The 12,017-nt window shown below is 43.8% G+C and overlaps 1 protein-coding gene across 2 annotated transcripts in view; it reads left to right on the top strand.

Moving 5' to 3' along the window:
• Positions 1-12,017, top strand: part of usp47 (ubiquitin specific peptidase 47) — a 67,913-nt gene that overhangs the window by 27,653 nt on the left and 28,243 nt on the right. For both annotated transcript variants that reach the window (XM_056279264.1, XM_056279263.1), the window contains exons 5-11: positions 84-180; positions 269-414; positions 552-631; positions 1,418-1,567; positions 1,805-1,900; positions 1,992-2,144; positions 11,648-11,806. In XM_056279264.1, coding sequence (XP_056135239.1) covers positions 84-180; positions 269-414; positions 552-631; positions 1,418-1,567; positions 1,805-1,900; positions 1,992-2,144; positions 11,648-11,806 — 881 coding nt within the window. The remainder of the gene's footprint in view (positions 1-83; positions 181-268; positions 415-551; positions 632-1,417; positions 1,568-1,804; positions 1,901-1,991; positions 2,145-11,647; positions 11,807-12,017) is intronic.

Here is a 12,017-nt window from a genome sequence, read left to right as displayed (position 1 = left end):
TATGACATGCATAACATCACTTCCTGTAAGAGGGACCAAGCCTGACCTCACCTCTCCCTCCTTGTCTCATGCTCTCACTGCAGGATACGTGGGTTTGGTCAATCAGGCCATGACCTGTTATTTAAACAGCCTCCTGCAAACGCTGTTCATGACCCCGGAGTTCAGGAACGCTCTGTACAAGTAAGTGATAGAATTAATGTAGCTTTTAGAAACCTTTGAACCCATAGTGCGATAACACACTGCATTCTGTCCAACTGTTTTTCTCCAGCTGGGAGTTTGAGGATTCTGAAGAGGACCCAGTCACCAGCATCCCCTACCAGCTTCAAAGGCTTTTTGTTTTGCTGCAGACAAGTAAGAAACGGGCAATTGAGACCACTGATGTGACACGAAGCTTCGGTTGGGACAGCAGCGAGGGTGAGCTCTCCTGTGATTACACAGTCATTCACACACACACACACACACACACACACACACACACACACACACACACAAATGAGGTCTGTGTGTCCCTGCAGCAGTGTACAACGTTATGTTTATGTGTATGTTTTCAGCCTGGCAGCAGCATGACATCCAGGAACTATGCAGGGTCATGTTTGACGCCCTGGAGCAAAAGTGGAAACAGACAGAGCAGGTAGGAGAAAACCAGAACCTTGTCTGTACACGTCTGACAATTTCTGATAACGCAAACCCACCAAGTCGGTCTAAATCCTCTCCTTCTCTGCCACAGCCAAGAACAAAGGGCCCAGTGTGGGGGAGGGAAGGGGAGTAGGGGGGTGACTCGGCCATTAAGCCCTGGGGTTAGCTATTTCTGTTCTGAGTTAGCTGAAACACATAAACATCTAGTTTAATGAGTGTATCCTTTTACCCATGTGAACGTCCTGCTATGCTTGCAACAAAATAATGTCGTGTCTGTGGTTGGATATGGATATACAAGTGGAATTGTTTCATATTTTTAATTAAGTATTTAATCTTTAAAGTGTAAACTCAATTGAAAAGAGCTTCCTAAGTTTAATTGGGCAGTAGTAGAACCTCATTTTCATTGTCTCCTTGGAGGATTAGATACATTTTCTAAATTCCCTTAAATCAATTAAGAATTTTCTTTGGACCTGAATCAATATTAGGAGGATATGTAATATAATCTTTTTCTTTAAGAGTTTAAAATGAGCATTTTGTGACTGTCCATTGTAGCTCAACCTACTAGTCATCTTTCACAAACATTATCACAAGTGAACTCGTTTTTTTACAGCTACAAAACAAAGCCTATTTAATTTACTCATAAAGGCTGTTTTTGAAAATAAATCAGCAAAGAACAGCTGTCACGTGTACAGCATGAACAGTCTAAGCATAAGCACTGTTTTGTACCACAAGCACCCCGTATGACAGAGAAGGCGTGATTCTCATGCTTCCTCACCCCCAGGCTGACCTGATCAACCAGCTGTACCAGGGGAAGCTGAAGGACTACGTTCGCTGTCTGGAGTGTGGCTATGAGAGCTGGAGGATCGATACCTACCTGGACATCCCACTCGTCATTAGACCCTTCGGAGCCAGCCAGGCTTTTGGCAGCGTGGTGCGTCTCCCTTTCATGGCTCACACATATTTCTTTTTTCTCTCCACACTACTCCTCACATTGTCAAGGAAAAACCCAACAACACCCTCCAGTCATTAACCCTTTTTTATTTTCACGTTCATTTGGCATATCCGCGCTCGATTTGCTTAGTTTGATAACACATCTGTCTGTATAAGATATTATTAGCAGCAAGGCCCAGAATGTTAATGACTCTCAAACCAATCTTGCTTTCCCCAGGAGGAGGCTTTGCAAGCATTCGTCCAACCAGAGACTCTGGATGGGCCAAATCAGTATTTCTGTGAGCGCTGCAAAAAAAAATGTGATGCCCGTAAGGTGAGAGAACAGAACACAGAAGTTTGGAAAGACATGCTGAGTAAAGATGGTCTGCCGTTGTTTTTACTACTTCTTTGATCAACTTCCACAGGGGCTAAGGTTTCTGCACTTTCCCTACCTGCTGACACTACAGTTAAAGCGCTTTGACTTTGACTACACCACTATGCATCGGATCAAACTCAATGACCACATGACCTTCCCCGAAGAGCTGGACATGAGCCCCTTCATTGACGTGGAGGATGAGGTGGGAGCAGCACTGACAAAATGGTCTTCTGTCTTGAGTCTTTGATTTCTTTACACTGTGCTCTCAGGTCTGAAAGGCAGCACGGTGACCCAGTGGTTAGCACTGTTGTCTCACAGCAAAAAGGTCCTGGGTTCGAACCCCAGGCCATCCCAGGTCCTTTCTGTGTAGAGTTTGCATGTTCTCCCCATGACTGCGTGGGTTTCTTCCAGGTGCTCCGGTTCTCTCCCACCATCAAAAATATTAAAAGAGTCAAGATTTAGTTAATTTGTCATTTCATTAGTCCTAAAAGACCTCCACTGGCTACCCATCTCCCACCGGATCAATTACAAAATCCTGGTTCTTACTTATAAAGCCCTTCACAAACTGGCTCCCCCATACCTCACCGACCTCCTCTCCCCCTACCAACCCTCTCGGTCCCTCAGATCCACCTCAGCCTCCCTTCTCTCTACCCCCAGGTCCAACCTCCTCACTCCCCCAAATCATTAGAGACTCAAAATCCCTCCCACTCTTCCAATCCCGTCTCAAGATACACCTTTTTTCCATTGCCTTCTCGTGCCCCCCCCCCCCCCCCCCCCGTCCTCTCGTCCACCCCTGGTCTGGGGCAGGCTGGGGACTGAGCGCTTGACCTGCCCCCTCCCTCAACTCCCTCCCCAACTCCCTCCCTAAGCGCAGCTAACACTGCTGCGGGCTGCCCACATTCAGGTCATTGGTCGGGACTCACCTCTTCAGACTTCTTCTGTGATTTATGTGATTTATGATGTTTGTCTTTCTTTCCCTTTTGTATCTGTCCAAGTCAGAGAGTACTGCTGGCGTCGTGTGTGGCTGCCGCTTCTCCCTCTCGTAGCCCCCCTTCCCATCCACCCCTGTATGTCTGTGTTATGTTTATCTCTCGTCTTGTTTCACCCCGTTTATTGTAAAGTGACTTTGAGTTTAGAAAAGCGCTATGTAAGTTTAATTTATTATTATTATTATCATTATTATGTACCTATGTACATAAAAAACCCCGAAATGCTGTTTCTCTCAGCCCACGGCAGTGCAGCAGAAAAGATAAAAATATATATCTAAAAATTCCCTAAAAACGATACCACTAAAAACATAAAAACAGAGGGAACAAAACAAAAAAAGCACAAACAGTTAACAACACAGTCCATTCAAGTGCTACTTCAGTTCAATGTTGAAAAGACATGTATGTTAGGGTTGATACTCCTGTCTGTGCCCCTGAGCAAGGCAGTAGGAAGAAATAACTGGAGTTGGTCCACGGGCGCTGCGCGGAGGCTGCCTACCGCGCCTAGCTACACAGCTAGGATGTGTTACATGCTGAGTATGTATGTGCTAGTGTTGTCATGATACCAAGATTTTTGGTTCAATACAAAGTCATGACTTTTGATACTTTTCGATATTTTTTTCTTTTTTTAAAGGGGAAACTCTCTCAAATGTCATTATCGTGCTTTATTTCAAACCTGGACAACGTTTTCAGTCAAAACCCAAACTTTCAGAACAATGAGAACAATAAATAAAATTGGCATTTAATGTAAAATGACAATAATCCGGGTTAGCAAAAATAGCAGCATAATCTCAAACTGTTCGGTTACCTCTAACCTATGCTAGATCTTGGCTGTGTCTTTTTTTCCTCGCCATCAAAAGTATTGTCAACTCAGCCATTGGGCTTTATTTTCCTTCTGAACAACTTTCCTCTGTCACAGTTCGAAATAGATTTGTATATGTTAAAACAATAAGAAATGACATTCAACACAATGAGATCTATTTTGAACATTAATAGTCCAACTAGTATAGCGGCATAACTGGCTTGAATGGTACTCTCACTACTCAGCCTGAACCATAGTCCTGGGCTGGCAGGCTGGCTGGTTTTCCTTTGTTATTCAGTCCCTTTGCCTTGTTTAGATGTTTGGTCAAGAAAACAAGGGTTTCTACATTTTTCTCACTCAGTCTAGAACGCCTAGGAATGCAGATATTTCTGGAAGTGCTAAAGACATGTTCAGATGCACAGCTGGATGCTGGAATATACAGACACTTGTTTTGCAAAGGGAGCCAGGATGGGCAGGTGTGCCTCATGTTGACTCCACCAAGTCAGGGGGTCCTCTGCAGGGCTGGTGTCTCCTAATTGTTTATAGTCAGTGGTCTCACCATTTAGTTAATCTACTGGTGTTGTGGAAGAACCTTGTGTTGTTCCAGAACTATCTGCCCCCTTTTCTGAGGTGATAGTGCAGAGCAAACTTTTTAGATCTCTTTTTTTCCTCTTTGCTGCAGCAGCTGTTCCTCTATTGCCCTCCGAGTCTTCTTGTTGCTCCTGACTCTGCTCTCTAGGAAGCTCAACTGTCTCAGCTTTTAGGAGCAGTTCCCTTTTCACTTCCTCTTCCATAGTAATAAAAGTGCTCTTAAAGCTTAGATCTAGGAAAGTGGAGATGTTTAGTGTCATCTTCAGCTCTCGCATCTCTTTTCAAAGTCTTCACTAATTCTCTGCTTCATTTCCAACACTAGTGGACTGTCACCTCCCTCATCTTTCAGGCAGGCTCTTATCTTCCACATGAGCGGTGGGACTGATGAGAGAGTTGTTTCTTTCCCTCCACTTAGGGCATCTGTGAAATCACTGAGTGGAACCAAGACATCCCTCACTGTTCCCAAAGTTTAATGTGTGTGTCTCTGGGCATCAGGTGCCTCTTCTTTCTGTACTCAGCCAGAACAGCAGAGACTGCTTGCTGCTGCCCCCGCTGTCGATTCACCATATCATAGGTGGAACCCCATCGGGTGGGCTCATCATGAATTAGTGTATGTTGTGACAGCTTTAAAGATTTCTGTTTGTCTTTCAGCAGTCTTGACATTTTATTAGATTTTGAGAAGCCAGAGACGGTCTTGCGGAGTCGGGAAAGACAGCTTGCCACACGATCAATGTCTAAGGCTTTCTTGGCTGACAAATGCAGATTGTGGCCAAAACAGGGTATCCAGATGAAGTCAGCAAAAGCCTTGTGGTTGTTAGAAGCATTATCTGTTGTGATACCAGACATTTTGGCCACATCTAGCCCCAGGAATCTGTCACAACATCATCCAGGGCTTCCTTCAGACTGTCAGCTGTGTAGTCAGTGCAATGCAGAGCATCCTAAGCACCGGGACTGCATTTCCCAGGATTCTGTGATGAACTGGATTGTTACAGCCATATATGCGTTTACAGTTCTGCTGGTCCAGAGGTCCATAGTAGAGGAGAAGAATGGCTTTGGTGTCAGCTGTGCACTGATAATAGACCTTGTCTCAGCATACACCTTGGGAATTTCATTATACATTCATACCTTTTGTCCAGGTTGTGTACAAGGTTTCTGAACCCAGCTTTCTCAACTAAAAATACTGGTACTTGGTCCATACAGATGAACTCTACCACTACCCTGCTGAGCCTTTTAGCATCTTTGGACTCCTTTGAATACTTTATATGCTGCTCAAAAACAGGTGGTAGGTTGCTTCTGAGTGGGCGGAGTCAGTTGCTCTGAACCAGAGGCACTCGACTTCCGTAGTTGGAAAAAAAATGGGTTAGAAAATGTATGGTGATGAATTTGTCATAGCAGAGGGCCTAATTAGTTGTTGAGATACCATTAATCTATGACTAGGTTATGTCATATTGTATGCCAACGTTTCACAAAAAAGAAAATGAGTTCCAGTGCTGTCTTTATACAGTATGTATGAAACATTAAATGGGCAATGGCCAAATCTCTCATATTTGTGACTTCACTGTACAGAGATGCACGTGTGCATTAATTACTTTGTGTTGTGGGTACAGGGGCTGTTGTGATGACTTATTTGCCAGCCTGGTGCATATGCAGGATTGAAATGTCTCTCCGCAGTTAAGTGACAGTGTCTCTGACACCGTTATTTGCATACGACGTCATGGGCGACACTTTTAGCACTACGTAAATATGTAGGCTATGTATGAGTATGTATATTACTACTGTGGAGAGGCTTTTCTATCACTCTATTTCTTTCATGGACATAACAGGGGAGTGAACTAATCAGCTATCACCTGTCGGTCTTTGAATTCCTTGATAAGGTCGGGATGTTTGTCCGACATATGTTTGGCCAGGTTTGACGTGTGTCCTCTTTCTGCAACACACACTTTAAAACAGCGCTTGCACAGCGGTGCTGCTGTGTTTATGGGCTCGCCTTTTTCGTCCACTTTAAAGCCAAAACACCTCCGTATTCCACTTCGGGCCCGCTCGAGTTCAGGTGTTGACTACTAAACTTGTTCTGAATAAACACGACGTTTATCTTCAGTGAAACCGACTTTATTCACTCCATTTCTTCACGATACCAAGTGACCAGCAACTTGCTCTCAGCATGAGCACCACCACAACTGCGCATGACAAGAGACTCCCGCCTAGAAGGGGCAATACACTGCACATGCATAACCTGACCAGAAGGGGAGCTGTCCTCCATTACATTAACTAAATAGGGATGCATAGAGATAACAACATGTTAACAATCTCATTCTCTTTTTTTAAAGAAATAAACAGAAAACAAAAAATGAAATTCACAGCGTGAATTATGGAACATACATTTCCAGAGAAATCAACATGTCATGGAAACATTTGAGAACAAAATCAATTGTCCATCCAACACCCTTTTAACCCAGGTCCCATTGTCCTTCACAGAGTGCCTTTAAGAGCACAAGAGCCGATGCTCCTTTCTTTGTGAGACAGTCAGCGAGTTGAGTTTTCGTGTCTGACCAACGCACCTCCTTGATCTTCTTGCTTTGTATGAGTTCTTTAATGCTACTGATTTCCAGCCTAAGTCTTTTCTCTGTGACTTGCTTTGTAGACTTGAGAGCATCATACAGAGAGTGGTTATCAGTCACACAGAGCACGGAGGGAGCATTCAGTTCAGCATTGCCAGTAGTTAGTTCAGAAAATAGTGTGGCCAGAAACATTGCATTGTCTACTCCATCTGACATAGCAAGAGTTTCCCCTGCGAGTGTACTGCGGACCACACGTCTGATTTTCTTAGAGTGCCAGCTGAGTGGGGAAAACTTCCCTCTTTCTCCCATAAGTGTTATCAAAGTACCTCCCTGTGAACCTCCATCAGGGAGGTTCCCAAACGAAGCATCACTGAATACTATCAAGTTCAAAGCATCAGTGTCATTAAGGGGCTCACTTCTCTGTGTGGCCCGACCTGCTTGAATGGGTATAGGCTGCAGATTGTCAATGTAACTTTGTTGGTGTACCTGTACCTCACCGTTTACCGTTACAAAATCCATTCCTACATAAGAAAACTTTTCATGCTCCTCACGACCAACCTTAAACACAGATTTCAGTTGCGGGATTACGTTTGATGAAAAGTTTGATGTGCCTGCCCAGAGAAAATCATCTACATGACATGCAAGCACCCCAGTGACCTTACATTGCTCATCCAACCAATAAAATATTGCTGGATCCACCTGAGACACTCTACCACCAGTAGTCTGCATGATTTCCTTCACTTTGTTGTACCAATATAGTGATGCGTCTGCAAGTCCATAAACACATTTCTTAAGTTTCCATACAACATGTTCACAGCCTGCTTCTGTAGGGGGGCGGATATAAATATCCCTGGATAGCTCCATACCCTGTAAAAATGCCGATTTGATGTCCATAGAATGCACTTCCCACTGGTTTTGACATATCACTGATAACATAACTCTAAGTGAATCAGTAGCACATGTAGGGGAATCCTTTTGTAGCTCTTGAATATTTATCTCTTCAAAACCTCTGGCAACCAGTCGTGCTTTAGGTACAATACCCTTAGGTGTTTCTTTAAGACTACAAACCCATCTAGTAGAGATACATTTCTGACCTGCATCTTTAACTACCTCGAAGACATTATTATTGTGCCAGTTCTTTATTTCTTCCTGTTTAGCTGCATCAAATGAGATGTCTTTCGTTATAAGTACATCAGCTTCTCTGTCTGTTTCTATGTGGAGATTATCAACTTCTGAGATATCAACTGATACCTTTTGCCCATCACTTCCATTATTCTCTAGATGTTGCATGTTATACCATGTTTTATATTTCCCTGTAGCTTTGCCTGCTCTCCCCAAGACTCTTGCTCTAAGTAGAGTAGTGTCACCTCTGTTCATATATGTTACAGTCTGTCCTGTTTTTAAACTCATACCTGCAGAGGGGACAGGATTATCATGTGCATTAGGCTTATGGGCCATTTCAGTTTGTGCAACATTACTTTCAGGTAACTTATTCTCTCTATTTTGTTCACTGGCTAAATCATCAGCTACATTGTTTATACCTTGTTGATCATTTCCTGTTTCTGTGTCTTGTTGATCATTTACTGTTTCAGCATCATTTTCATTTTGTACCATTTGTTCTTCGTTAACCCTTGTGTTCACCTTGGAAAGTCTAGAGTGATGTACTCGCACTAAGATTCCACCATGCCTTACAAAAACAACAGCTCCATCCTGACCAATAACAATTCCTGGTCCTTTCCACTCATTACATTCAGCTCGTTTGTAATACACCTTGTCACCCATGTCATATTTTTCATCTGTAGCTCTGAGCTGTTTATGTAGTGCTCGTCTTATCCTTTCTGAGCACTCTGCTTCAGTGAATGCTTTTCTAGCAGCATGTAGGGCCGAAATGTGCTCTCCTACTCTAGCACTCATAGTAGTACCCTCTAGTGCGGGTGGTTTATCAACCAGTACAGAAGGAAGGTTAGGATTCAAACCATACACAAGTTGACGTGGACTGTAGCCGTGCACATTATGCATACTGTTCTTAGCCATAAGAGCCCAGTCCAGGGCCGTTTCCCAGTCACAGCCACTTTCTCGCCTGACCTTCAGAATGATGTCGGTGAGGGTCTGATTATGCCTCTCCAGTAGTCCGTTGCTCCAGGGACTGTATCCCGCTGTTGTTTTCGTCACAATGTTAAAGTTCTCAGCCATATCACGGAACTCTGCATTATTGAATTCTCCTCCGTTATCGCTGTAGAGCCTCTGGGGGGCGCTGTGGATTCCTATCCATGTATGAAGAAATGACTTGACGATCTCTGAGGACTTCTTGGTTTTTACAATGCTTCCTGCGCTGAACCTTGTGAATTGATCAATGATGTGGAGGTACCATACCCCTGGTTCCAACTCATGCAAATCTACTGCCACCGTTTCATTAAACGTTGAAGCAAGAGGCAAGCCCACAGCAGGCTTTGGCTTCGTCTTGCTGTATCTATGGCAAATATCACAGTCCTGTACTATGTGCTGCAAAATCGTGTCACACTCTGTGTCTTTATTTCCAGAGCTATGGATGAGCCGCTGCAGCCTCTCGGCGGAGGCGTGACCGAACTGTTTATGCAATTTCAGAAGAACTTTGTGTTTCTCATTTGCGGTCATATTTTCTGTGACTGTGAGGACCTCATCTTCATTCAGGCTGTTCTCTGGAGCCGTCAGTGCTTCAGTTTCTATTGGCTTTGTTTCTGTGTTCTTGTCTCTGATATCTATACAATAGTGTCCCGAGCTGGTTAATTCAAGAGGGATATTTTGATTAAACATCACAGCACTATCATTCTCCATATCCAAAATGGTCCCTGCCCTTTTCAGTGAAGTCTTACTCAGAAGCAGTGGGATATCAGCTTTAACTACTTCAGTTTCCACTTGACATTTTGTCTGTCCTATTTTTGCAGGCAGTTTCAGTATTTTGGAGGAATGTACTATATTCCCATCTCCAAAGCGAAATGGTCTGCTGCTTGGAATTTCACTTTGCGCTATCTGGTTCACTTGGCTTTGACTGAGGTCTGCGACAAAATTTTCCAACCACTTTTCTCCGCATACTGTGCGGGTACATGCAGTATCAATGATAGCTGTCCCTAACGACTCAGTCAGAAAGATCTCTGATGCTGATTCAGACAGCGAGGCTTTGGTAAACAATGTGTCCTCTACTTTTGCTGGCTCTTCAGTTAGCTTTACTTGCTCGCTATTCTTGTGGGGACAGTCCTTGGCCCAATGGAACGTGCTCTGACATACAGCACATTTTGATCGCCTACCGAACCTATCCAGTGGGTTAGTACCTTGTAACGGTGGCTTTTGTTGTCCAACCTGTGTTGTCTGTGACTCTTGTCCAGCTTGCTGCACAACGTTACTTGTTCGTTTAAATCTTCCTCGCGAGCGCTGCTCTGTGTAGAACACTTCATCTTTTACTTGTATGCCATTAGTCGCGTCGACTTGTATTTTCCCTCCAAAAATCCTCCTGAGCGCGGACTTCATTGCCGCAAACGTTAGATCCGTACACGCTGTCAGCGCCATTTGCCTACTCCTCTCGTCTAGACAAGCCGTATCCAAAAGTTTAAAAGCCAATACGGCATCGGGAAGAGTCATATCATACTTTTTCATTCTATTGTATCGCTGCTCAAAGTCAATCACATAGTCCGCCATGGACACAGAACTGTCCTTCTTGATACAGTCAAAATACGAATAAGCATCGTAAGCGCGGTCCCTCTCTTCTTTGAGAAACATTCCATCTAGTTTTGCAATTAAAACGTCCATACCCCCATCTGTATTCAAGTCTGCAGCGGGTATTTCCATGGCGATATCCCTTGCCCTTCCTTCAAGCCCCAGGACGACAGCAAGGGCCTGTTTCTTCTTATCCAGCTCAGTAACGAGCTTCCACATAGCAACTTCATTTTTCCAACTCTCGTACGGTCGGGACTCATCGAACTTTGGTGGAACTTTGTAGCTAGCAGAAGCCATTTTCTGCTAACCATCGACTGCTACCAATGTTGACTACTAAACTTGTTCTGAATAAACACGACGTTTATCTTCAGTGAAACCGACTTTATTCACTCCATTTCTTCACGATACCAAGTGACCAGCAACTTGCTCTCAGCATGAGCACCACCACAACTGCGCATGACAAGAGACTCCCGCCTAGAAGGGGCAATACACTGCACATGCATAACCTGACCAGAAGGGGAGCTGTCCTCCATTACATTAACTAAATAGGGATGCATAGAGATAACAACATGTTAACACAGGTGTCGCTGAAGCTGCTGCCATCTCTTCAACTCTAGTTTCTGAACCAAATGAAAAAGTGGTCCGCTGTCTCTGCTGTTGCTGTCGACTCACTTCACGCTGGCTGCGGCCTGCATTACAAACTCAGTCAGGGTTGTGTCCCGCAACGTCACACACACCACTAGCGTAACGTCACTGCTGTCAGCGTTGTGCTTAAAGAGACACATTCCTATCAGCCAGATCAAATAGTCGTTCTCACAATAAAACTATTGTTTTTTTGTTTTTTTTTTCCAAAACGCTGGTATGGTACTGTTTTAAAAACTCTAGTACCACGGTACTTTTTCAGTACTGGTTTATCGTGCAACACTAGTATATACAAATGACAACGTGTATTCTATTCCATCCCATTCTATTCTATTTTTGCAGTTAACCCATATGGCATATTAAATCATAACAATGTTGTGTTTGACAGCTGTTTTTCAATAGGTTCTCACTCTTCATTGTGAATGCTGTCTTCTAGAAGTCTCCTCAGACAGAGAGCTGCACTGACAGTGGGGCAGAAAATGAAGGTAGTTGCCACAGCGACCAGATGAGCAATGATTTTTCCACTGATGACTGTGTTGACGAGGGCATCTGTCTGGACAACACCGGCAGCACCGAGAGGGTATTGAAGCCAAAGGTAACAAGCCAGATTATTGTCAAATACACATTACAAAAACAACAATTCAACATCATGTGAATCCTTTTGAGAAAAGGTAAAGGACTATAAAAGACAAGTTACATGGAAGCTGTTCATATCATTGCTCATCTTTGATGAATGACTGTTTGCTACAACAGATGAGGAATACAACATGCTTAGAAATGGTCTATACATGCAATGCTGCGGAAAC

The sequence above is a fragment of the Lampris incognitus genome, chromosome 4 (genome assembly GCF_029633865.1).
Source record: "Lampris incognitus isolate fLamInc1 chromosome 4, fLamInc1.hap2, whole genome shotgun sequence".
In the NCBI taxonomy this organism is placed as follows: domain Eukaryota; kingdom Metazoa; phylum Chordata; class Actinopteri; order Lampriformes; family Lampridae; genus Lampris; species Lampris incognitus.
Note: the sequence above shows the minus strand (reverse complement) of the source record. Positions and strands in the feature narration are given on the sequence as shown.